The sequence below is a fragment of the Accipiter gentilis genome, chromosome 33 (genome assembly GCF_929443795.1).
Source record: "Accipiter gentilis chromosome 33, bAccGen1.1, whole genome shotgun sequence".
In the NCBI taxonomy this organism is placed as follows: Eukaryota; Metazoa; Chordata; class Aves; order Accipitriformes; family Accipitridae; genus Astur; species Astur gentilis.
This window is the reverse complement of record NC_064912.1, coordinates 17,308,681-17,334,881: the sequence shown is the minus strand read 5'-3', so window position 1 is coordinate 17,334,881 and position 26,201 is coordinate 17,308,681. Positions and strand designations below refer to the sequence as shown.

The 26,201-nt window shown below is 46.4% G+C and overlaps 2 protein-coding genes across 6 annotated transcripts; one reads left to right on the top strand and one right to left on the bottom strand.

Annotated features, from left to right (window-relative positions):
* Positions 1-429: 429 nt before the first annotated feature.
* NT5M (5',3'-nucleotidase, mitochondrial) lies at positions 430-10,741 on the bottom strand. The gene is made up of 5 exons (XM_049791380.1): positions 8,699-10,741; positions 5,180-5,280; positions 4,636-4,696; positions 4,104-4,218; positions 430-3,896 (listed from the first exon to the last, which is right to left on the bottom strand). Exons 1-5 carry the CDS (start codon positions 8,960-8,962, stop codon positions 3,739-3,741), a joined length of 699 nt encoding a protein of 232 aa, XP_049647337.1. The 5' UTR covers positions 8,963-10,741; the 3' UTR covers positions 430-3,738.
* A 340-nt stretch (positions 10,742-11,081) lies between these two features.
* COPS3 (COP9 signalosome subunit 3) lies at positions 11,082-26,155 on the top strand. Of its 5 annotated transcripts, XM_049791366.1 has the most exons (12): positions 11,082-11,181; positions 13,799-13,928; positions 15,665-15,777; positions 15,879-15,928; positions 16,806-16,898; positions 17,615-17,794; positions 19,042-19,182; positions 20,364-20,537; positions 21,424-21,510; positions 21,849-21,962; positions 22,558-22,638; positions 22,895-26,155. In XM_049791366.1, the coding sequence occupies exons 1-12, from the start codon at positions 11,127-11,129 to the stop codon at positions 22,946-22,948; spliced, it is 1,272 nt and encodes a 423-aa protein (XP_049647323.1). In that variant the 5' UTR covers positions 11,082-11,126; the 3' UTR covers positions 22,949-26,155. The 5 variants fall into 5 exon arrangements, with proteins under 5 accessions (XP_049647323.1, XP_049647324.1, XP_049647325.1 ...); XM_049791367.1 differs by lacking the exon at positions 19,042-19,182; XM_049791368.1 differs by lacking the exon at positions 20,364-20,537.
* The last annotated feature ends 46 nt before the right edge of the window (positions 26,156-26,201 follow it).

The following is a 26,201-nucleotide window of genomic DNA, read 5'->3' as shown; positions in this document are numbered from 1 at the left end:
GCAGCGGTCACCCGTGGCACGGCCCCACGGTGGGCAGGGGAAGCCTGTGGACACCTCGCAACCAGTGTGCGTGGATGTGGACCAGCCCACAGCAATGGACAAGATAAAAAATCCCCGGGAGAGCCAGCCTGTGACAGCTCCAGCCCCTTTTATTGCTTCTGCTCTGTGGCCCAACGGGAGACACGCTTTATGGCTTTATTTATTATAAAAGATCTTTAGGAAACTCATCTCTACCTAAACCCACCCCTATTTCTGCCCACAGGGACTCTGTCTAATGGGGTAATGGCACTGCTGGGGGCTGGTTATAGGCTTTTTGGACACAGGGACTTGCCCAGGCCCACAGGCGAAGCCCCCCCTGTCCCCACGCGGAGGGCAAAGCCGCAGGCAGGAAACTGCAAAACCCAAACTCCGTTTCTAGGAAGCTGGATGCCAATAAAACCCAGTGTTTATTGCAGTGCTCCTCATCGGCCTCGGCTTTATAGATGTGCATTTAAAAATAAAAGCTTTGTGCGTCTTAGCTGGCCACAGAAGGGCTCGAACATTGAAAGGGTCGATCTGTCGGGCGACGGAGAGCCACCTCCCAGCCCCGAGCTCGGCGGGTGCAAACAGGTCAGCTACCTGCTCGGGGTTTCTGTGCGTCAAGTCGGAGCCTCATGCGTGAGAAACTCCGGCTCTCCTTTCAAGTATATTTGGCGTGAAGCCACACGGTCTCTCCGGTATCACATCTCCCACCAAGGGGGAAAGACCCACTGGTCACCAGAGACCCACGTCCCTCAGGTCTACCCCAGCCTCGGGGGAAGATGGCTGGTTTGGGCAGCTGCCGTAATGACACGCCGGCTCGTTTTGGCTTGAGGATGGGCTGTGAGAAGGCTCCGGGGGGCTTGGGGAACTCATGTTCAAATGGTGCTGCTGGGAAAACAAAACCAGCTTGGACCCCATGAGGACCCACCAGCTGCACGAAGGGGCCGGCAGCCAGCAGGGCTCTGGCAGAGCGGAGGGGTATGTGGTGCTCAGCAGCCGCAGCAGCTCCCCACGGAGCTTACCTGCTTTCCCAGCTCCCTGCCTGCAAACCCCCGGCCAAGGCAGCTCTTGGCCAGGGGGCTGCATCTAAGGTGGGTGCACATTGCAAACACCCCTCCCAAATACACCCCCTCATACCAAACCCACCACCCGGAGAAGCACACAGTGGTTTAAACAGAAAAAAAAAAAAATAAAAGGTCCTTGTGGTATGGAACTCCCAACACCATGGGCCGTCTTCATGCATGCACCTCATCCCGAGAGGTGGGGCAGCTTTCAGAAAGACCTAAGACGATGCAGCCTTCATCCCTGACCCCGCAGCAGCCGGGGAAGGCACAGGTTCGAAAGCACCGACTTCACCAGCCCCTCCAGGTCCTCGACATGGTGGGGGGGCCAGCCGCCGCTGCTGAAATAGGTTATTTGTTGGCTATGTAGCTTTAAGCTCACATCGTTTTTTGCTGATGGGGGGCTCATAGGAGAGAGGAGAGGCAAGCCAAAGGCATGAGCATGCAGCGTGGGGTGGCTAACTCCAGCCAAGCCCTGGCTACCGCCCCTGCCCGTGGGGCTATGTGTCCCAGTGGGGAATTTTATTCCTGCAGCCAGCAAGTCCTCGGGCCAGGAGAGCAGGAGCGCGCAGCGGGATCCCAGACGGCGGTGGGGGCAGGCAGGAGCAGGGGGTCGCACGGCCTCCGCAATGTCAGCAGTGACGCAAACGCATGCCGGCCCTGACGCAGCCGGCGCATCCCCGGGGCTTTGCTTGGGGAAACCCAGCACCGGCTCCCGCTTGGGACGGCTGGGCCATGTCTGCCTTATGGCAGTGCTGGAGGCAGGGAAGGGACACCCAGCTCTTCCCAGCAGCTGGGATGTCTCTTCTATGGGGCTGGATGGAAAAGCAGCAGCAGCAGTGGCGGCTTTCTGGTGCCAGCTGGGTTGCTGCAGTTCAAGGCCTGGCTGGTGTGGGCTTGGGAAGACAGGAACGAACCGGGCAGGGGAAGAAGCTGTGGGTACAGTTATGCAAAAAGCATCCCTCTTGAAGCTGCCCCTTGGTCCAAATGCTCCCTTTGCGGTGCCCAGCTGCAGCTTCCCAGCAGCACTGGCTGCTCCCAGAGCTCAGCCCCGGCACAGTCATCTTGCGGTGGCGGCTGGCACAGACAGCCACGTATGCTGCAGCCCCTTCGTAGCGGTCGGGTGGCCGAACACCTCACCTCAGGGGTCCCAACACAAGGCGAGGGTGGCTGGCAGCATGTTCCATCCCCAGACATCCAGAGCCGGGACAGTGGCAGAGCTGCAGGCAGCTGCAGAACAAACTAAGCCTGTGATACAGCCTTGTGGGTGCCTGTGATGGGTTCCCTGGCCTTTAACAGCAACGTCCCCTCAACTTCTTCCCTTGCAGTATGGGAGGACTGAAAACAGCATCCACGGATGCAGCTGTGATAATCCTCCACCAACGCAACCCCTTTGGACACCCATGGTGCCTCTGCTTTACCCACTTCTCAGCGATGCTGTAGCTCCTCCACCAGCCCCGCTTCTCCACCCAGCTCCACACCGAAGGCTTGAGGATGCTCTGTGGCATCAACTGTCCCAGCGCCTGACCCTGGTGGGATGCAGCACCCAGGACCTGCGTGGAAGCAGGGTGCCTGGCAGATGCACACCCAGAGCTTTCCTGGCAGGCTGATGTCAGACACTACCAGGAGGAGGGAGATGGGGTGATGTGATCATGCAGCTTGCATGCGCAGACCTTCCTGGCTTTGAAATCCAAGGAGCTACCGTCTGATCGCTGGCTGGCAGGGTGAGCCATGAGCTCCTGCAGAAACTGCCTGGATCCCAGGAAGGGCTGGTGCTGGCACTGCCACTACCTGCTCGCTGCCCCAGAGATGCCCCAGGTAAGCAGCCCACAAGTGATGAGGAGGTGGGGAAAAAAGCCCCTCTCATCATCCCAAATCAGCTCTAAAGCCCCAGCTCTAAAGCTGCAGCAGTTCCTCAGGGATGAGAGCAAGCGGGCATCCCTCCCCCCAGCTGGAGGACGGCTACATCTCGGGTGTGACAGTGCCTCAGGGCTCTCTCCCCAAGGCCAGATCCACAGGAGGAGTGGTAATGTCCCCATATCCCGCTGCAGGGACTTTTCCTGCAGGGAACTACGTAGCTGTCCCATTGCATCAGCTGCAAGGAACAGCACAGCTGAGGCGGTGCAGGGAGCCTGCTCCCCCTGCGCTTCCAGCTGCTCCTCTCCCCAGACCCCAGCCACCGGCTGGGAGGAAAGATCCCCCGAGGCAGCCCCTCAGTATGAAGCCCTGCAAGGACAAAACAAACCACCTGCATGACCACCGACCATAACGTAGAGAGGATGGAGAGTGGCTCTGTGCCATGCGGTGCACTGGACAGTGACATGCTGAGGGTGACCTCGTCCACCAGAAATGCCAGGCTGGCCTCTCAGGGGGTGTAGATGCCACATAGAGACCCCAGAAGCCAGGGGGAAATGTTGCCCAGATGGGCTGCTGAGTGCACGGGGCCAATCCTGCTGCTGGTCCCTTGTGGCATGGCTGGGCTGGGGTCCACTCTCCAGGTCTGGGTGGCCGTGGCGCTTCAGTTCACCCTCCTCTTCCTCTCCGCAGCACGGACAGTGTCTGTCTGTCTGTCCATCTGTGGTTTCAGCCTTCAGCAGGACTCCACAGGGACAAGAGCGGGTGGCCGCATCCCCGGGAAGCGGTGGGAGGCTGGTGTTTAGGCGGCCTGGCCCGGCGGCAGGCGTTTGCTGTCCAGAATGGCCTTCCAGTCGTCAGTCCAGGACTGTAGCCTACGGCTGGGGGGCTTCAGCTGCAGGTGCTTGTTGTGGCAGGCCGTGAAGAGCACATGCTCCCAGCTGGGGTTCTGCTCGGCCCCTGCAAAGCAAGGAGAGAGGTCAGCTCGCTGGACAACTCCTCTGCGAGACGCAGAGGTTGACCTTACTCCAACATGAGGAGCCTGCGGACACGAACCCCTAATGAGAGCCTAATCAAGCAGGGAGGGACCAGCACCCAGCACCCCCGGATACCATCTGCCCCTCGAGGCTGCCTCTGGTCACTCCTGCCACCCCACACCTCCCTTACCTGTTATATCAGGTCTGTCGTCTATAAGCAGATCAGCAGAAACCACCGTCTTATCTCGCGTCAAAACAATCTGCTCAAGAAATTCAGGGCCGAAGTGCTTCTCCACCCAGGCGTACTGGAAGGCGAGAGGCGAGCGGTGAATGCAGGGAAAGCTGATGGATGGAGCAGGGGCTGCTCAGCAGAGTGGCAGCAGCGCACGGCATGAGCCCTGGCCCCCACACAGGGAGGACATCTCTCTTAATAAGTTCATTAATGGGAAGGATTTGGATGCTGCTGGAGCACAAGTTTTTTTAAAGCCAAGCAGCTTTTGACGTGATGAAATACTAAGACCAAGCACCTCAGTACATGCAAATGGCAGAGCTCGGCCAACGGCAGAGCTGCCGCTCTGCGAAGATGCTTAGGAACAAAACTGGTGGAGCAGGGAAATATCGCTGCCATTTTACAGCCAGACAGCTGGAGGCATGTGGGGGTCAGATGGCTTTCACCGGGCAGCGCAGTACACAAGGGGGAGCTGGGATTTGGACCTACTCACCTTCTCGTAAGGGCAGTAGCGGTACTTCTTGATCGGGCTTGTGCAGATGAACACATCGGTGCTGCCATGAGAATAAAAAGAGGGGCAGAGTGTCACTTGGTGGCCAAACACACTGATCAGACCTTGCTCCCTCTTGAGATACACCTGGCTGCCTCTGCGAGATGCCACTCCATGCCTAAGCAGGCAGGTGACCAAAGCAGACCCCCCGCCACACGCAGATCAAACCAGGGTGATTTAAGACATTAATCCCCCATCTCACAGGATCCCACCCCCAGGACATGTACCCACACCCATGGCACAAGCATGTTCCCTTTTTCACCACCCTTGCTGGGAGCAGAGAGCTGAAGGTAAGGGGCTGCACATGGCTGATTATCTTGGTGACTGCTTGAGGACCCAAAGCCCTCTCTTTCCTCCCACACCCAGCAGGCTAGGTGGTATTTTTAATGCTGATGTTGTATTCAGCGCTTCTGCCAGAAGGCGGATGAGCCTGCAAAGCCACTGCTGCTCCCCTGTCCATACCCAAAAAGGGCAGGTTCCTACTCACTCCGCCAAATTTGCCATTTGCTTCACAGCTTCCACAGCTCCGGGGAGTGGGTCCAGCTCGATGAAGAAGTTCTTGGATTCCCAGATGCTGATGGCTTTTTCCTGTGAGGGGAAAGAGAGCTGTTACTGCACAGGGCTTCTTGCTACTCTTTTCCTTGCACGTGCATCTTCCCCACCCTTTCCTAGGACAGAGGATGGTGACAGTGAGAAAGGTGGGAGGGCTGGCTCCGGTCCTCTCCTGCAAACCCGCCTTGCCTCTGTGGGTGCCTTTGTTTCCCACCTGCCAACCTGCACCCGTCCCATACAATTTAGATCGGAGATGCTCTGGAGCAGGCTTGGTTTTGCCTGTGCAGCCCCAGACACAGAGGGAGCAGCACGTTCTTTCAAGGCAAACCACATGAGATTGCCCAGAACTGAACCAAACCCCAGGTCTGCGTCTGGAGGGGCATTTCCACGTGGATCTGGCTGACGTGGCCCAGTAGCCCTGCTGTAATGTGATGCTGTTCAGCTCCAGATGCTCTCTGGCCTATTTGTCTCAATCAGATCACTTAAAATAGCAGTGGGGCTGCTCTCAATGGAGAAAGTATATTACAGGATGAAATGCATGTCAGGATGAATGCAGATGCTCTTCCTAAGGGATGCCTGGGCAAGGTCTACCAGGCAAATGCAGTACCTGCAGGCAAGGGTTTGAAACACTTAACATCCAGGTTAGCAGCTGGGGTGCACTAGTATGGTGCAAAGGGAGAGCAAAGCAGAGAGAGACCACGGGGAGCAAAACCTTGGGACAAGGACAGAGTCCAGGGGCTGCCTGCAATGGGTCCAGCACAGCTCTAAGGCACAGCATCCCCTGCCTCCCTCAAACAGGTAATGGCTTGTCAGCTGCCAAGCAAAGCAATTATTTTGCACAGACACTGGGTCCTCAGGGAGGAGAGCCTGGGAGTGCTGCAACGTGGCTGCAGGCAGAGGAAGCAGACCTCTCCCGGTGTTGCAATGCAGCCAAGCATCCACAGATGCAGCTGGGAGAAGTTTTGAAGGAAGCCCTGCCCTGAAGGATTGATCTTAATTTTCAGCACCTCTGTTTCTGTATTTGAGGTCAGACAATAGGGACAAAAGGAACTTTAAGCCCATTCTGGCCTTCTTATATCACACAGTAGAGCATCAGGGTAGGGGAGAGCAGCCTCAGTGATGCTTATATGCTGGTTCTTACAGCTCATAGCAACAAATAGGCTGGTTGGACATGCCAGCTAGACTTGCAGCTCCCACCTGCCTGATGAGTGGGAATCTAGCGCGCATAACCACCACGTTTTGCCTTTACTACACCCATACTGGGGGAAGAAAGCAGGCAAGCAGGAGCAACTGGGGCTTTGCTGGTAACTCCAGGCTCAGGGCAGCAATGCCGCAAAGCAAACACAGGGCTCACTTGGGGGAGTCATGTTCTGCTTCATCCTGCTGGCTGCCTGTGCCAAGACGCTGGCTGCACACCTTGCCTGCTCTTGGGAAGATGAATGCATGAACCCATTACATATTTGGGCACTGAGCATTTAACATGACATGCCAGAATCAGACCCTGTATTTCTCAAAAAACCCCAGATAATGTGAGAAGACCAGGCACCCAACTTCAAAGGAGAGACTACTCAGATCAACTGTTGCACTCTTCCCTTTTGCCTGAGCAGCAGAAAACATTGGTGGTTCAGAAGAGGGAAGAAAAGCCTTCTTCGTACATGTTCAAAATGAAACACGCCGATTTGGTGCAAGAGAGCCAGCAGAAATGCCTGCTGGCACCATGACAAGAACAGCTACCCTAACAGTTTGCCACAGGGCCAGGCAAACATTCAAACTCCAGTTGCTCTGATTTAGACCAGTGAGCAATGACATTTTATTTTTAAGATACTGACTGTAGTCGCACAAGAGACACCTGAGAAATGTGGCCTGATGCAGCAAAGCACTTCAAATTGTGCTGAAGTGTCTTCTTACAGCAAGGACTTCCGTAGCTATTCAGCTTCCACTTATGTCAAAAAGCATTTTGCAATCAAGCTCAATGGGGGAAGAACTAAGTTCATCCTGAAGAAAAGACCCACTTGGCTCTTTTAATTCCCTCTGGCACTGCAGCCAGCATGCTGCCCAGCAGATGGAAAAATCCCCCAGGCTGGGAATCCCACCATGTGCCAGGCAGGACAGACCCTCCATTTCCTTCTTCTCATCTCTCCCTGTGAGGAATTTCCCTGCCCATCCAGGGCTCCCCATCCTTCCAGGTCTGTGTGCTTGGCATATTGTCGACCTGTTGTTCTCCCTTGCAGAGCTGGGAACCTCAGCTCGTTGGACTCTTTGGCTCCTATTTTCTGGTCTTCTACAGCAGGTTGATGGTAGGCTCTGACGATGGGGGACTGGAATGGCCCATGTGCCTGTAGCCACAGAGCAGATCCTATTCTCTTTATGCCTGCTCTGAAACCACAGGTGAAATCAGGGCTGCCCTGAGGTCGGACTGTCGAAGTTTTGCTACTTGTTCAGCCCAAGGTTTTGGTGGTGTTAGGTGATCACAGCAGACGCAAGATGAGCTCACTTCATTTAACACATCGAAAGTAGTTGAGATCAAGAGAAAAAAAAGAGTTATCATGCATTAACCCTGCCAAACTTTTAGCATCTGCCTTACTGCATGAACGATGTCCTCCACTTCCCTTTCATCAATCCCAGCTAGAGAGGACACGTTATTTGTTCAGCTCATCAAGCTGTTCAGGACTTTGCCAGTGGGAGAGCCCCAGACCTTATTCATACTCCCTTCCTTGTAACCATCATACCACTAACGACAAGAGTACTTTTATTTGCTGTAACACGTTTCAACTAGTGCAACTGCAATGCGCAGATGAGCCAACAGACATCCCATTGAGATAGGCAACTTGTAGAGACAGAAACCGACTTTCTGCAGCACTCAGCCCCTCGTTGAATGATAAAGTACAATGGAAAGAGAGCTTCTGCTTTTAGGCTTTAATTGTTAAAATGAATACAATAATTTTCAGGCGTGGGAGGGCTCGGGGTTGTTTTAATTTTAAGTAAGCCCTCAAATGAAGCATCAACTGCATGGTTTGCTCTCAGCTTCTCTGCTGCATCCCACCCCTCACATTGCTGCTGAGAAACTGAATAATCCATCTAGGAACAGTATCAATCCATGCAGCTTGGCCAAATCAGAGCTAGAAAAACTCAGCTATGCAATTTGGGGTATATTAAAACAGATGTTCTGAAAGATCTCCTTTCCTTGCATCTATCTCCATCCATGCATGCAGGGGAAAAGAGACAGATGTGCATGAAAAATGCTGGATTTCTGGGGAAAAAGGCACCGCTGGAAGCCCTCCTGCGTGCAGACCTGTGCCTGTGTTTCGGTGGGAGCTCCGGCCAGCACCCGCAGCCCTCCCCAGCGCTGCACCCGCAAGCTGAGGGCCAGTGGGTCCCGCGGGGCCGGAGCTCCAGCCGCACGGTGCAGAGCGAACAAGAGCCACGCGCGGAGCCAGGGGATGCATAAACTCACACTCAGCTCAGGTCCCAGGCGCCCGTATTGCTCCGACACCCAGAAGCCCCTCCGGTCCTCCAGGGCAATGTAGGGTTTGTCGGGGTACCTGGCCCTGAACTTCTTGAGGAAGCCTCCCTCGAAGTCGGCCAGCACCCCATCCATGTCCACCAGCACCCGCAGAGCCCTGCGGGACCCCGCTGCGGGGCTGGAGCCCCTGCCCAGCCCTGCGAAAGGGCCGCAGCGCCGAGGCCGCAGGTGCAAGAAGCTGCTCAGCAAAATCATGGTAGAGGAGAGGGCTCGGGGCAGGGGATGGGGGGGGTGGGTGTCTTCGGGTGGTGGTGGGGGGGGGGGGGGCTTTTATTTCAAGCACGCACCCTGCAAGCAGGCGGCCCTGGCAAGCACGTCCCCTCGCAGCAGAAGGAAGGAGCGGAGGGGATGCAAAGGGGATGCAACGGGGAGCAGAGGGGCTGCAGAGGGGCTGCGGTGGGGATGCAAAGGCCGGTCCTCGCCCCCAGCGCCTCCTCTCCCTCCCCGCCCCATCCCTCCCTTGCAGCGAGAGCGGAGCAGGCGGCAGCGGTGGGGTGGAGGGGGGCGGGGGGGGGGGGGGAAACCGGGGCCACCCGGTGCAACGGCGGTGCGTTCGCCCCGACCCGGCAGTGCAAAGCCCAGTTCCTCTTCCCGGTGCCTGACCGAGCCCGGATCGGCAGCACCGCCTTAAAGCGGCACAAGCGCCCTGCGACGGCGCGGTTCCACCGCTCCTCCCGCCCGCTTTAAGCCTGCCCCGAGTCCCGTTCCCTCCCCTTCTCCGGAGCGGGGGGCTTTGCGGGGCGGCGGGGTGCCGAATCCGGCGGGGAACCCAGCCCCTGCCTCAGTTTCCCTAATTCTCAGCCTCGGGGGTACCCCACGCCGCCGCTCCGTCTCCCCTTGCCCGCTGGGGACCCTCCCTCTGCCCCAGCCGCTGCCGATACCTCCCCCCCCCCCGCTGCCCCCATACCCGTCTCTGCCTGGAGCAGGGGTTGGGTACGTCTTTGGGGGCAACTGTGCATGGTTTGGGGGCATACATAATGTGATTTTTGCAGCTAAGCCTTGACATAAAATATACCCATCTCTACCAGTTCATGAGGAGGGGGCACACTCTGCCCAGGATCTCACTCGCTGTGACACAGCTCTGCGCCCACGGGTGACGGGAACCCTTAAAAGACAATAATTGGACCCAGAAGCAGCGCTGACAGCACACCATGAAGGTCTGCATGTTCTGACACAGGACCAAAGATCACTCTGGTCAAAAAACACCATGGGGATTAAAGCTGCTAAAGAAGGGGGAGGCCTCCGAGTGTGACTAACAGGATTAGGCAACTGCTGAGCTGGGAGAGAAAAGATTTTGGTTGACAGCAATAATACAGCTTAGCGGTTCCAAAATATTTCATCTTTCAATTCCAGAATGTCTTCCAGTGGAATATATTGTCCTTCTTTCGTAGAAAGGGCAAACGAGCTGTAGAGATCAGGTGGTGTGGGGAAGGTCATAGCGTGAACGAAGGAAGGAGCAGAACTGGCAGCCAGGCTGTACGTGACAGTACATGTAACAGGGAGGTTAGGAGGGAAAACCTGTGAAGTTTCAAGTTTGTATTCTGCTTTCACTTGCCCCGGAGGCATGCTGCTTATTGCCAGGAATGGGATTTCAACACAACTTGATGTTTCTCGCTAAGCGGCAAGAGAATACGTACTCATCCCCATGACAGGCAGAAAGGTTTTCTTCTTCTTCATGGTATACTGAAGGGCCGACAAATTCCCTGCCCGCAGCAGCTCAGGGCCGCGTAACTTCACCGCTTCAGCTCCTGCAGGGATGGAAAATACACTTCCATTTATATAAACCGAATCAACCTGAATGCAGGACGCCAATCCCGTTCCCTGAGAGCAGGACGAACATTACATGGGATCGGACGACAACCACCACGTTCAGCCACCATATTATCCCCCTCAGAGGGGATAACAGGAATTAAATCCCTTCAGCACAACGGCCAGGCCTTCAACACCCGCCGAGGGCCCCGTGTAGCCGTTAGAGGGGCGGTGGCCCAGCGGGGTCGCGACACGGGGCGGAGTGGTGACGCCATCGTGACGTCACCCCCCCTCGCCCTGCTGAGTCACGGCTTCTCGCCCTGAGAGGGCCTCGACGCGGGATCGCTACTTCCGGGCGGGCGTTGCTATAGCGACAGCGGTTCTCGCGAGAGCCACCGAAGCGGCGGAAGCGACGCGTCGCGCGGTGCTCGTCAGCGGCGCCTGATTGGCTGGCGGCCCGGCAGCGCCCGTAGCGGTCGTTCCTTCCCGCTTCCCGCTTCCCGCCCTCCCACCTCAGTACCGCCCCCTCTCTCCTCCCTCCCTCCCTCCCTCCCCCCACCCCGGCCCCGCCCCGCCCCCAGCGCGCGCGGCCGCGCCGCCAGCCGCCAAGATGGCGTCGGCCCTGGAGCAGTTCGTCAACAGCGTCCGGCAGCTTTCGGCCCAAGGTGACCGTGGGGGGAGGAAAACCGCGGGTGGGCCCGGCTGGCGGCGGGGAACCAGCGGGGCCTGGGGAGGAGGAGGGGGCGGCGGCCGGTGGAGCCCCGCGTGGGTGTGTGTATGTGTGTGGAGGTGGGCCGGGGCCTGCCCCCTCTCTCACGGCTCTCCCTCAGGCGCGGGTCCGGCGGTCCTGCTCGCCCCGATGGGCTGGTGGCTCCGGCGGGGCCCTCCGCCCGGGCTGTAATTCAGGGTTTTTCCGCCGCAGGCAGAGGGGGCCTCGGAGGGATCCCGGCGGGGTTCAGGTGCCGCCGGTTTGACAGGGCACGAAGGGCCGGCTTGTGCCCTTCATCCAAGGCGGCGGGAAGGTAGCGAGTGGTTTTGGGTAAGTGGAGGTCCCGGGTGAGCGGAGTGAAGCCGGCACCGGCGGCCGTGCCAAAATATGAGCCTTCAAAATCGGGGCGGGGAGGAGCGGGCATCGCAGGGGCTTTAACTAGCATTGTGTAGCCCAGCCTGTCATCTAACTGATGAGTGTGCAACTTGTGGCACGTGTGTTTTAAAATCCATTTTGGAAATGTTGGCTCCTGGGGACAGAAGAGTTCTGCCTTCCCGCGGAAGTGTGCGACAGGAGGCCTGAGGCTGGACGTTGGAGTTGCCATAACCAAGTGTTCAGAAAGTGTTTTAATAACCACAGTGAGAATTCTGTAGTTTTATTGCCAGACCCCTAATTTTCCTGTGTGTGGGCACAGCGTTTCCTAGTTCTTGAACTTTATGTGTTGATGCTCCCTAAAAGGTGTTCTGAGTGTTTCTCTGCATGGTGGAACTGATCAAAAATTGATGCTTTGCTTTCCTCTTTGCTTTCCAGGCTTTGTCTCTGTTAGTTACTTTTGGGTGGAGCTCCAACTTTCTCTTAGTTTGGTTTAACTTACTAAATATAGAGTATTTTTGCTGGGATATCGGATACAAGAGACAAATTATACCTGCAAGGTGCAGGTACAAACCAGATGAAAGATGGTTCTTTGTAGGCATGTAGTTTAGCTGGGTAACTTTTTATTACGATGTTTTGTGGATGCAAAGGGCTCAAGGGGAGACTGGTTGACTTTGTGGAAGTTCTCCCATTATGGATGAGCCAGATAGATGTTCTCTTTGAGAAAGTAAATCCAGACACCAGACAGGCTGCTGGAGGTTATGAAAGCACACAGGAGAAGTCTGTGTACTTGCCATGGTGTTGGTTTCTGGTTATCAGCGTTTGGTTGCATGGGAGGTGACATAAATGGACATTTAGGTGGGCCTGGTATGCATATTTCTACTTAGACTACAAGTTGTTCAGTGTGCATTTTTGTGGGTAGAGGGCTGTTTGGGGTTTTTTTTGCTTTGTTTTTTAGGGGAATGCTAGATGATTGTTGTAGAACGGGTAGATTTCTCTACTAGGGAGGACACCAGAACTAAGGTTTTGCAGTACTTGAATACTGTTGTCAAACCACAGAGCATTTTACACGCCCTATTCCTTTCCATGCTTATGCCTGGGGTTTTAATTCCGTATGGAGAGCATGGTTTTGGGGACGGGTTTCTGGACTTCCTGGGCTCTGGTCCCCCATTTGTTGGCTTTGAAGTAACAGGGGGATCAAAAGTTCTGTTTCATTGCTAGGGCTTCCCAGGTTTTCTTTTCCAAAGAAAAGGCCAGAGAGTTGAGGATAGTGTAAATCTCTATGAATGGAGGCACTATTCCTCATTTTATGAAGATTTTTGTAAGAGTGAGAGAACCTCTGTTTTTTTCTCTCTAATCTGCAAGGATTGAACACTGAAACAATACTCTGCTTTAGAAAGGGGTAGTTTTAATTCAAGTAATTGTGGGGGGGAAGAAGAGTTTGAAAGCAGTTCATGATAATTGGTCTGCTTTCTGTGTAAGGTTTTCTGGGCTTACTGTACCTTCCTAATTCAAAATAGTTGCCTTTAATGCTGTGTTCATAGCTCACAACAATAGAATAACATTGTAGTTTTAATTAATTGAAGTAAATTTAAGAACAGGTATTTAAATCCTTTTGTTTTAGGTACATAGTTGTAATTTTAATGTCTACTTTAAAAAAGTGCTTATGAGCAGACCTGAAAAGTGGATAGGGCATTTGAGAAGCAGCAAGGAACAAGCTCTGGTATTGGGATTTTTTGGAAAGTGGAAGAAACTATTTTTGGTACTGTTTTGGTTTTGTTTTTTCCCTTATAACACCTAGAAGGCACAAATGTAGGTAAATTTATCCACATGAGGCAAAATTTTGCATCACAAAAGCTGGTCAAAGCTTTGTAGACTTGACTTAGATGGAGCTTGGCATTGATACGAAACCCTGAAGCCCCCTTTCTAAAGAGGTGAGCTGATGCCACTTTTCATGTTACATTTGTGTTCCGAGGGCCTCCTTTGCAATCCTAAAGGCCAGAACCTTAGCTGTCACCTTATAAAAAAACATATGGTGAATACACTTGTTGGAAACTAATGCCTATCATATTAAAGAAAAATAAATTCTCTGGGTGATACTACTTTTTCCTCAGGTTATATAGGGAAGCAAGGTGTAATGAAATATGGAAATGTGTGAGTGTTCTCTAATTAGAGTTTGACAACGATGTTTTATATTTCAGGGCAAATGACCCAGCTTTGTGAACTGATCAATAAAAGCGGAGAACTACTAGCAAAAAATCTTTCCCATCTGGATACAGTGCTCGGTGCCCTGGATGTGCAGGAACACTCACTAGGCGTTCTTGCTGTCTTGTAAGTGTTGCTTTCTTTTAATTGAATATCTTGGTATTAAAACTTCAGGCAACATGCTGAATTGTCAACCAAATGTTTTTCTTTTGGACCTAAATGTTTTCAATCTGCATCTCTTAGAATGGTGCTTACTTTCCTTTGGTGATGCACATTTTATTAATAAAAATACTAAGGCAAATTTGTATTTTCAAAAGAAAAAAAAACCTTTGGAGCTTGTAAGTGCCATTACTGTCAAATGGTAATATTGGGGGTTTGTTTTCCTTAAGGCTGTATCTATTTCTTGTGTTTGTCTTTATTTTTCCGTACATGTTCAGCAAAAAGGTATAAAACTAACTTTTACAACTTGACTGGCAGGGCAGTAGTGCATTGAACTGTAAGCCTGAAGCGACACTCTTTTCCAGTGAAACATGGGTTCTTATCATGGTTCTTGGGTATTTGTCTCTAGACAGCATTGAGGCTCTTGCTGCTGTCTGTAGTTTAAGATAATACCTGAATTGCCTTGGTGATGCTGAGGTAGGGTAATGATATTTGGCCCTGAAGCTCAAACTATTATTTCTAGCTGTACCTAACTGCAAGTGAAACATCTACAGGTTCCACTATTATTTTAAAGTTCTGTTTTAAGGGAAGGATCAGAATTCTAGTACTTGTGTTCTGCTACCCATTTGAAACGAAATGACTGTAATACATAGAGATAGTGCACTTAATATTACAATTCACTAGAATCTCATAAAAATGCATTATGGAATTTACAAAAAGGAATTTACAAAAAGCAGAGCAGTTAGCAGGAGAATCATATCATGGGGTACATGAAAACAGTCATTAAAACAGGTAGAGGAAGGAAGATAACTGTTTGTAAGAAATAATATGTAAAATGTATTATTTGAAGAGATGGTATCAATGGAGCATATAGGAAGGCTCTCCTGGCTGAAACTGTGACATGGCAAACTCCTATGCTGGTAGAATAAGACTCTCTGAAGAGACAGGGAAGGGGTGGCAGCACGTAACCTGGACAGCCATAAGCCTTGTAGGGAAGGACAGTTCATGATCTAGATAGGTTTGAACTGCATATTACAGTGTATAGCAACTGAAGTATGGGCAGGGTTGGGTACCTTCCAGCGGCATTAAACAGTTCTTTCTGTATGTCTTTGTGACATTTGTAGGATGCATAGCTAGAGTTTTCATTGCCCTCATAGTTCGTTGCGTAATCATAGTTCATCTTACAGAAGCAGCAGTGTGCAAGGCTACAGCCTATAGGGTGCTAAGGAACCACCAGAGATGGAGAGAAACTGGAAGTGAAGAGAAAGAGCTCCTAACAACAGATACACATCTAATAATCTAATAGTTGAGAAATCTTGAGCACATTCAAGCAGGAGATGGCTGTAGCATAGGCAAAAGCATCCAGAGAAGTTTCGTGGCTGAGTATTATAATTCATCATCAGTAGCCAGTGTTTCTATTATGATTGTAACTATTGTACCAGATACTTTGGCAAACAAGGATAATTTTTTGTTCTAAACTGTAGTTTGTAGTTTGCACTAGACAGAGAATGGGGGTGTGCATGAAAAGTGTATTTTCAAATGTTGTGCAGCTCTTGGGGAGATCGTATGCCATCTGTCATAAACACCTCGGATTTGTTTGCAAGCATCTACATGCATCTGCAGAGACTTAGTGATGAAGATGAAGCTCTTTTTATTAATCTCCAAATGTTAAAGTGCTAAACCTTTTTGTTTGTTTGTTTCAGGTTTGTGAAGTTTTCTATGCCCAGCATCCCTGACTTCGAAACATTATTCTCACAGGTGCAGCTTTTTATCAGCACTTGTAATGGAGAACACATTAGATATGCAACAGACACTTGTAAGTTAAGCTTACTTTTAGACTTTATGTATTTTTTGATAGTTTGGTATTACTGATTTTTCACTGTGTTGTGTTTTTTGTTTGTGTTTTACTGTATTTAGTTGCTGGCCTGTGCCACCAGTTAACAAATGCCCTTGTGGAGAGAAAACAGGTGAGCAAGTATCATCTGGTACAAATAAGCTACCTACATATCCAAGCTCTTAAAGGGGATGTTACCAGTATCTTACTAGCTTCATAAAGATTTGCCACTTTAAGTACTTTTGTGCAGCTTCTTACTTGTTTACTGAGAGGTAATAAACCTAAATGAAGATTTTTTCAATTTCTTTAAGACAAATGTAAGGAAGATAAATTTGGGGGGGAGGGGGTAGAGTCACCTCAAAACATGCTCTCTCACATATTTCCTAGTTTGTGTAGTACCAAGAATGTTCTTCAGGCAATGTGTGTGTGAGTAGGGAGAGCGCTGCAAAGATGATTAGTGCTGGTGAGTCAGTGATACTAGTTTCAGTTCTAGTTATTCTTACCAGAATTATATAATGTTCTTAATTAAATGTATTAAAATATAAAAAGGAAACTTGTTTAAGAAATATTTGACCAATGTTTTTGTTGCTAAGATACTGACTTTTTTCAGGCCAATTTAGGGAACTCTAGCCTGAAATAAAAGTAGAGATCAAGTCTGGTCTAAGTGGAGTAAAGCAAGAGCCTTGCCTTTGTTATTTGGTGGGAGTTTAGATGGTGTCATGGGGTCAAGAAAGGTTTTCTTATTGATACAAATTACTGTATTCCTGATGGAGATTGGCTTTGTGGAGCAGAATTGATGACTTCATTTAGTTTATCAGGAGAAGTTGTATAGCCAAGGTTAATTTTATTTTCTGAGAGACTGCAGTATCCTACAAAAAGGGAACCTCAAATTAACTATTACTTAATGGAACCTGTCAATTAGTGTTATTTTTCATTTGTAAGTGTCAACATAAGATCCAATGTGCTGCCATCTATGAGAAATTATCTGAAAGAGATGTAATTTCTGACAGCCCCTGCGAGGAATTAGCATTCTCAGACAAGCCATAGACAAGATGCAGATGAACACAAACCAGCTGACCTCAATACATGCAGATCTCTGCCAGGTAAGGGCACTGTAAGGGCTTTTTATGAGAGTAAAAGCTTATAAAATGCCTATAACCCTTTGAGGAAATGTATGTTCACATATTGCAATGTAAAAATGGCTTTTAACTGTTTTTTTTTTCTAGTAATAAATAATATGATATACTGAAATAAAATCCGCTTCCATTAATTTTAAATGTTCAGTGCATGTCCCCAGGTCTTTGGTTTTGTGATGACTTCTGAAAGTCCTTTGACATCCCTTCTCTCTGGGCTGAAAGTCACACACAGCTTGTCTTAGGCAGTATAAGTGTAATATCTGGATTCAGTTTGCTCAAGTTTGACAAAAGGCATGTTTGTCTCGATGTCTTTGGCCTGGATTTACACTTCTGTCTCATTCTTGACTCCTGGGATTTAGGGTTGGACAGGAACGTTTAGTGCAATATTTAGTGCTGCCAGCATGGTAGTCTGGAAGGCCTGGAGTTTCAAGCAGCTTTGTCAGAGTCTAATTTCTTTAAGATTTGGATAATTTACAACAGTTCACAATCTGTGTTAAGGGTTTCCCAAATATCATGATACAATGTATAATCTGTGTTACAGAACTACTGACATGCACTGTTTTTTCACTCTTGGAGGAGTGAGGTTTATTAATAATACTAGATGAATTTTGTTTCAACTTCTTCCTTGTGGAAATTTGAAAGGAAATGGCTAATTTATGAAAACTTGATTTATTTTCTTGTAGCTCTGTTTGTTAGCAAAATGCTTTAAACCTGCCCTCCCGTATCTAGATGTGGACATGATGGATATTTGTAAAGAGAATGGGGCATATGATGCGAAGCACTTTTTATGTTACTACTACTATGGTGGGATGATATACACTGGGCTAAAGAACTTTGAAAGAGCACTCTACTTTTATGAACAGGTAACTTTAACTAAAATGGTAAGTCTAAAGTGTGATCAATTGAAAGGCAAAGGTAGCATGTGTAATAGTGCTCAGAGAACATATCATCTTTGAATTGCCGCCAAGGATAGCAACAAAAGCTGTGAACCTAACATAAAGTACAAGCATTCTTAATCTTAAGGATATAATTCTACTAACAGATCTATACTGCTGTTCATCATTCACATAGGTTTTGGTTTAGTATGTGTGTTCGTCATAGTAATACATAAAACCAGATTTGGGTTAGTGTTCACTATTAGCTCTTTTATGAAAGGTACAGCCTGAATGGTACTCTTTAGTGTATAAAGTGAAGTAACAAGCAAACTGTCTTTAGAGGTGTTTTCCTTTAAGAAGGTCTCTTACAGCCAAGTAACTATTGCACCATAAAACTATGCAACTCAAAGGTTGATGTTAAATTTATCTCACTATAAATATTTTTCACATGCCTGCTTGTTACTGCTAGCATAGAAACAGTTCACAGGCTGACATTCAAAATTGTGTATTCTTAAAAAATAGTCCAGTGGTTTTGTGAAGACTGTTGCTAATTTTATGAGGGGGGTTACACTTCTTCAAGGCTATTACAATATTTGCTGCTTTCTCTTTTTCTGTGAAAGAAGAGAAAAGAGCAAAATTGGGAAAACTTTGTGTGTGTATGAGAGGGAAATGCTGTCAAATGTGCAAAATAAACTGGTGCAGCATTTTTCTTTGCTGTAAACAAGGGTCAGATCTTGGGAGTAGCTAGCAGTATTATAGTAAACTAAAATCCCTTTTCCCTATTCTGCAGACCTCTTTCAGCATACTTTAATATGAGATCTGATGATGGAACAGCTTTATGAATCCTCTTTAAGGATCTGTGTAAATACAGGTTCTACAGGAACTGTGTAATAGTGCCTGGTAACAGGTAGCTACAGGTGATTTCTAGTACAATTTTAGATATATACCAAGGCAAGAAGTTTTGATTTCATCTTAACAGGGTTATTTTAAGGTAGGCATCACTGTAACATGATATGTTTTGAGTAGCTTGTATAGAATTTACTTTTTCAGGACATTTTTTGATAATTGATTTTGACAGAAGTTAGCTAAGCTTTAATGCTCAAAGGTGAATTCCATATGTCATTGTATCCTTTCTGCATGCAGCTTTAAACTGAGATTTTTGTTAATGCAGTAGCTACCAGGATCTAGCAGTAAGTATACTAAATTTCTATTCCATTTCTTTCTTGCTTGCTTAGGCAATAACTACTCCAGCCATGGCAGTCAGTCATATTATGTTGGAATCATACAAAAAGTATATTCTAGTTTCTTTGATACTACTTGGCAAAGTTCAGCAGCTACCAAAATACACTTCCCAGATAGTTGGTAGATTCATTAAGGTAAGTCTTGCAAATACAGCTAAATAATAGAACAACAAATCTGAATTTGTAAATGATATTTTTTTTTTTCTACCCTTATTTGATGCTACTGTTTAACATTGCAGATCATGGGCAACAATGCACAGTGTGCCAGAGTACAATCTCTTGCTGCCTTTCTAGTGTACAATAGCTAAAGATTGTTTGGCAACTTCTACATCTATTACAAACAAACTGTATTGTTCATATTTGTGATACAGGTTTTCAAACTTAAACTTGGAAAAACTTCAGGGTTGAATAGTACTTGCCAATATTCTCTTCACTGATACTGCACATCCTTTGGTAGGACTTTAACTTAGAACTCAAGACACAGACTTCACTTGGCTTTTAGTATGCAGTGTCCTTGTAAAAACATTCAACCCCTAACTTCATCTAGTTGAAGTACAAAATGCTAAATAGTTTATTGCAAAACTCCAGCTTTATAAAAAATAAAAGCTTCTGAAAAAACTGCAAGTTTGGAGTCTATAAGCATTCTGATTAGGAGGTGTAGTGTGGAAGACAACACGGATAGCAAGAGGGTTTTGATCCTAGGTAAATAACACACTTTAAAAATGTAGTTAGTTCTCATTTAACACCGAGTTTGTTGATTTGTGACCAAAATTTTAAGGAGTTCCAAAAATCTCCTCCTAACTTCAGATACTAATAAGCAAGCTCAAACAATTGCCATTTTAAAGTAATTGAGGTGAACTGGCCTTCACCCTCTGATTCTCTGTTGTCTATGCTGTGATGCATTGTGGTGAAGGATGACGCTGTCTTAGAGGGTAGAACAAATGTAATGGATGGGCAGTGACTAGTCAATATGCTACTTACCTTGAACTCAGCTTACTTTGTGTGCTGGTCAGCTAATGGACTTTTTCTTGTGCTGCCGTAACTAGAACTGTCACACAGAGGTCCTTGAATGATGTTTACTAAATCTTATATTGCAGTACTACAGATGTAGTGTACAGGGAGCTGTCGCTGCTGCCATAAAGCCATGTATGAGCATCACATTTTTTGAGAGATGCTTGAGCTACTTTTTTACTTTTACTTTACATAAATTTACTTTTATGCCTGCATAGCTTCTAATGTTAAAGTAGTGAATAGATTTTGTGAGGCTGGTTGAACACCATGTTCTTTAAGAAGGGTTCTCATTTTTCTAATTGCAGCCCCTTAGCAATGCTTACCATGAATTAGCGCAAGTTTATTCAACCAATAAACCCTCGGAGCTTCGAAATCTGGTGAACAAACACAGTGAAACATTCACAAGGGATAACAATATGGGGCTGGTTAAGCAATGCTTGTCATCTCTCTACAAAAAGAACATTCAGAGGCTAACCAAGGTAAGATGTAGGGGTTTTGTTTTGCTGAGAAATTGTGATTAGTTTTTCTCAAAGAGTGTATCTCTGAAATGTATGTGATTCAGAGCAAAATGATAATGTAGTAATGTCATGGAGAAATGACTAAAACTGAGATTTTTGTCTCTGAAGCAAATGAGATTAAAATGCTCTATATAGAAAACCAATTCAGTTGGTTACTTATGCGTTATTTAAAAGGTGGTTCAATATGTCTGTCTATCAGAGAGGTTTGCCCATGAGATTTTCACACATGATCAAAAAGGTTGTGAGCACTGCTACCCAATGACATTCATCTCTATTCAAAAAATAGGAAAACTGAACTTTACAGGCTACTTCATTAGAGAAGAGTGAGTGAACAGGACAGATTTTGGAAGTGTCTGAAGTAAAAGGAAAGCAAGAAGCAGTGGAGTGATGTGCTCCTTCAGCTGAGAGATCAGATTAATCCTTAAAGATGATTAAAAGAAAGCTCTTTTTTGGCAAGCTCAAATGTTTGTTGCAGTAGAACTAACTTCAGACGAATGTAATACATGCATCTCTTGAAGGAAATTCAAGGGATGGACAGTCACCTTATTCATGTAAAAAGGTGAGGGAAGAGGTTGGACGTGGTCAGGACTGTGTCTGGGGTAAAAAGGAATTGCAGAAATGGAGTAATGACTCCATTGGTTTGGCCTGCATACATGCACAGTAACAAATTAATGCCTTTGGAGAAGGAACTGACTCCACTCTCATGATGCTTTTGTAAGTAATAACTATGCGTTCCACTTGTTTCTTCCCATCGGCCTTCAAAAATAAGATTGCATAGGCCATGAAGGATTGATAGGGAAAGTTCTTAACATCTAGTTTTAATGGTTTGGTACTTTCTAAATTTCAGACATTTTTAACATTGTCATTACAAGACATGGCAAGTCGAGTGCAGTTGTCGGGGCCTCAAGAAGCAGAAAAATATGTCCTTCACATGGTAAGACTTGTGAATTGGGTAAACTATCCTAATTTAAAAATTGATCCAACGCAAGACTCTTTAAGTGTTTGGATTGGCAGTCCATGTTCTGAATGGCTGAATCACCTTTTTCAGGGTGAAGGAAATACTGTCAGTCTGCTGTGGTGTTTAGACTGTTCTCAAAATATCTTCAAAGATGTGCCCTGCTGAAGATAAGGCATGCATCATTTGTCTTTGGGAAGCTGTTAGGAAATAAAAAGCAAACAAGTTAAAGATGATTCCACAAGGAGTCTGTGTGTTGTAGTTATCTGAAATTCTGTCCTTAGTGATACCTTAAATTAAACCCTCTCTCATTTCAGATAGAAGATGGTGAAATCTTTGCAAGTATTAATCAGAAAGATGGTATGGTCTGTTTCCATGATAATCCTGAAAAATATAACAATCCAGCTATGCTTCATAACATTGATCAGGAGGTAAATCTTTAAGATATTAACTGCTTTTAGAATTCCTACCGAAGAACCTTAGTCTGTAATCAGAGCTGCTGGGAGAAGCCAGTGTAGGTAACTTAAATGTAGAGATTGAGGACTATGAGTCATTATTTGAGTATTTTACCATACTGGTATTTAAAGGTTTTAGCTTGATAGTCAATTACTGTCAATATGTTCCCTGCTGTATTTTCTGTACAGCTTGAGATGTTTCAGTAGACTGACTGCCTGATGTTGGTGATGTGAAGTTCCTTGAATCAAATTGATTAGAAGGATTGTTTTTAGAGTTTTAGACTTCAAGGATCACTTCCACTGGCTGTCAATTAACCTGCCTGTAGGTTGAGGTGGTTGACCTACATGGGACTGTCTATCAGTGGCCGTTAGGATCGTTAGGAAGAAATGGATCAAAACAAAAGTGCCAGACCATTTTTTATTGCCTTGTTTGGTAGATGAGGGATGAGAATATTTTGACATGGAACTTTTGTGATGGCAAAAGTTACTGGTTCTACATAGCACAGCCATGAAATGTCTTGAAGGTCATGTACAAGCTGGATGAAGTAATCAACTTAAATATATTTTTAAGATGCTGAAATGTATAGAGCTTGATGAACGACTGAAAGCCATGGATCAAGAGATCACTGTGAATCCTCAGTTTGTGCAGAAGGTAATTGATTTAACATCTTGTAAGAGTATGTAAGAGATTCAGTGCAGTGAGTATGTTGCACTGAATGTCAGTGTTTACAGTGTTAATAGTTACATAATAATATTACTTGCATAAACACCATGCTTTAAAACAAAGAGGAAGTGCATGTTATTTCATATGCACTTTATTTTCCTACTTGTTAACTTCAAAGAACTGTCTGTCTCAAAGGTAAACCTTCAGACCTGTTTTTGAAAAGAAATAACTCTCTCCCTTCCAGAGTATGGGCTCTCAAGAAGATGACTCAGGGACCAAACCATCCAGTTATTCCTGAAATTAATGTTGTTCACCACTCCGCTTTCAAGTAAAAGCTTATGAAAAGAATCACGCCTGGAATAGGGCATTGAGGAGTTCCATGAAGAGGGCAGAGAGAACTGAGCTTTGCTTTTCACCTGGACATTAAGAAAATAAAAGAACACCCTCTCAGTACTGTATAATATCAGAAATATTCTCTGCAAAGAAAAAGGAAATCTCAAAAGAAACTTAAAAGTCTGTTGTGGATTTATTTATCTTCAGATTAACATCGTTAATGCATTAAATAATCTACCTTTTGTTTTAAAGGGTTTGAATGTTGCTGTGTTTCTGTAGCAGTCCTTTTTTCTCTTCTGAAAAAAAAAAGTGTTATTCAGGGAAGAATACAAACTAGTGGTGGTTCACGTACAAGATAATTACTGGTTCATTATTCTGTATTTAAAGTTGGCTCAAAGTGCAGATTTATCATATGTATGGTGGGGGAAGAGGGGTAGAGTTTAAGTAAATTCTCTGCATTATAATTTGCATATGCCTGGTGTAGCTGGCTACTGTCTATTAAATTAAATAAGAACTGTGTTCTTCCCAAAAGGATGAGCATATTAAAAAGTCCTTGTAAGGCAGTTCTGCTGAAAAGCAGAAATCACTATAGGAAAACCATACGTAACAGCTATGTATGATTTTAAGTTTCTGGTACAAAATATCTCCTAATAATGTTTACTCTTAGATCAAATTTATTAGACCTAAACAAAAGGGTATTTAGAAGACATTAGTGTTCTGGAGGATGCTAGATAGGTAGTTGTTCATACTGAAAGAAATTTGAATTTTTGTTTCTATAAAGTTGGCATGAAGGTATTCAACAGGCTAATACATTTCTGCAGTGGAAATAAGTTTAAGTGAGGGCAATGCTATCGATCTTTGTTTCCAAAGAAAATAATTCTACCCAGAGCATAGAATTCTATCCAACTCTCAAAATGCAGGATTTTATTTGGAGATAACATACTGGAATGCTGTCTGGGTTTTAATTCGCTATTTTAAACGTAAAAACTTTGTTGTAGGATTCTTTTAAGTGCTTCACCCCTTAAATGAATGGGCTCTTTAATTTTCTGTAGTTCTCATGTATCTGAAGATTCTCACTGTTCAAACACCTTTGAAACACATAATGTCAGTGCGAATCTCCTACTATTGGGCGTAAATAAACCTGTCATCAAGTCAGAATGCAAGAAGCTTGGCATCCAGTGCTTCCTACTTAAACACCTGACTAGGAGCTGCTTGCTGCTGCTAACCTGCCGGCTTTTTTTCAGGAGTCTAAGTGGGAGCTAAGCATTTCTCCGCTCTTGCTGTGTGAAGCTTGTATGTATTGAGGTCAACCATGGCTGAAAATACTCCATTTGTGCTTCCAGTGCTGATACAGAACTGTTGCGGTTTTCACTTAAAATCGGTGTCTTAATTCTAGCAGAGCCTCTGTGACAGCGGTATGCTTTCTAGTAGAAGATATGTCCCCAGGTTGTTGTCTAGGTGGTGAATGATGTTTTTAAAAGTATAAAATAGCAGTTTAGTATTGAACACAGCATAGGTCCATAGTGTTAGTAGTTCACCACTGAGTACTTGTGCTTCCTATTATAGAGACTTCCATATTTGCAGGCAACTGTTACACCTGATCTTAAAGCAAAACCTTGGGGTTTTTTTTCATAACTTGCCTTACTAGTCTTGTAATTAAAGATATTTATAATTTTTGAAGGTTTTTTTTTTCCTAGTTATTCCTGCAGTGATTTCAATGCTGAACATGCTTATGCAATTTTCCTCTCTGGTACTGTGGAAGTATTAAATTAGTAGATTAGTAATGCTGTGGGCTCAAGCACAAAGCTGGGTTGTCAAAAGTGTTTACAACCAAGTGTGGTAGTCATAGAAAGGACTGCAAATGACTAACCCCAAACTGTCACCTATACAAAAATGTGGATCGCTCGCCTTCCGTTGCCAAGGGCTCACTTGCCAGAGGAGAATGTATGCAGGATGCTTTCGTGATGTTGGAGAAGAACCAGAAATGTCCACTTTGCAATGGCTGAGCTTTTATACCGCTAGTTCCTATTAGAGAGCATGGACTTCCCTGCTGAGAGCTGCAGGATGGCTTTCTATCTGTGGAATTAGAAGCAAACGAATATATGCAGCTGGCCATTAGCAGCTACATTTTCTCTTCCTTCTTGCCTAAAGTGAATAAAATAAATCCATCCTCACATCAAAAGGATGGTAGAAATAGCTATGTAATAGTTTAAAATTATATATTATGCTATTTTTCTTAAGCTGATTTTTAAGAGGGCAAATGCTTTTAAAGTTAGAGAACTGCTAAGGTTCCTTTTCTGACGTGGATAGTTGTGCCGTTAAACTCCGATTGCTGTTGAAAATTCAAAGTCGGGTCCCACCTGTAGAATCAGTAGATAAAGCGTTCACCGAAAGTGCTTCAGGGAAGGGCTTTTAAGTAATAGTTTGATTAAATGCATAGGGTCTGGCATCTGCATGTCTTGAGATACTGTTGAAATTAAGTCAGATTTTTAATGAAGTAGCTCCTTCAAGTCTTGGAGTTAATTGCATGGGCTGTGGTCAGCTGAGACACTTTGAGAACACTTGAGCTCTCTGGTTTTAATTTTTATTTATTGCAGGGAAGGACTTTTGATCGAATATAAGAACTTAAGACTCTCAAAGGTCCTGTGGCTAGTTCTTCCTGTCATGCATGGCCACAAGATGTGTTCATGAAGTACTGAGTGCATGCTTTGATATCTAACTCCTATTTCCATGCATCTTAATTAGCAAAAGATACAAAATGCAGTTCTGAAGGTAGCATTAGACATGCAACTACACTTCTTAGCCACAGGAGGGGTCTCTAGTTCAGTTATTATTAGCAGGTATTTGAAATGTGTCTAGAAGAACGGGTTAGAAGCTGTTTGTGTACAGCCCCCCTCCTCTTTTTGTGCCACTGAGGAGCCGCAGCTAGTGACCTCTGCTAACACACCTGTAGCACTGCCATTGCGCCACATGCTTTTGCGAAACTCCAGCTGCCGCCTCCTCTACAACTTCCCTTCTCCAGTCTACCGTACGACCGCGACCCGTTGTATGTGTTGTCGTAGGCGGTCTGTATAACCTAGGAAATGTTTTCTGCATGGCCAACCTGGCTGAGGAGGTTAGTCCTGAGAAGTTGTTTAAATGTACTGTTGGAAAATAAAGATAACAAATGAGTCGTTCTTCTTAGTTTGTCTTAAATGAGATAGTAGGTCTTCTGTATT

What these genes read in the sequence shown, in the direction of transcription:
- COPS3 (XM_049791366.1), top strand. Translation starts at nt 11,127, where the DNA reads ATGGCGTCGGCCCTGGAGCAGTTCGTCAACAGCGTCCGGCAGCTTTCG. An exon ending in TACATGCAGATCTCTGCCAG is followed by an intron (nt 16,899 to 17,614) that starts GTAAGGGCACTG and finishes ATTTTCTTGTAG; the next exon opens with CTCTGTTTGTTAGCAAAATG. An exon ending in TAGTTGGTAGATTCATTAAG is followed by an intron (nt 19,183 to 20,363) that starts GTAAGTCTTGCA and finishes TTCTAATTGCAG; the next exon opens with CCCCTTAGCAATGCTTACCA.
- NT5M (XM_049791380.1), bottom strand. Translation starts at nt 8,962, where the DNA reads ATGATTTTGCTGAGCAGCTTCTTGCACCTGCGGCCTCGGCGCTGCGGC. An exon ending in GCCTGGGACCTGAGCTGAGT is followed by an intron (nt 5,281 to 8,698) that starts GTGAGTTTATGC and finishes TTCCCCTCACAG; the next exon opens with GAAAAAGCCATCAGCATCTG. An exon ending in GCTACTGCCCTTACGAGAAG is followed by an intron (nt 4,219 to 4,635) that starts GTGAGTAGGTCC and finishes CTCGCCTTCCAG; the next exon opens with TACGCCTGGGTGGAGAAGCA.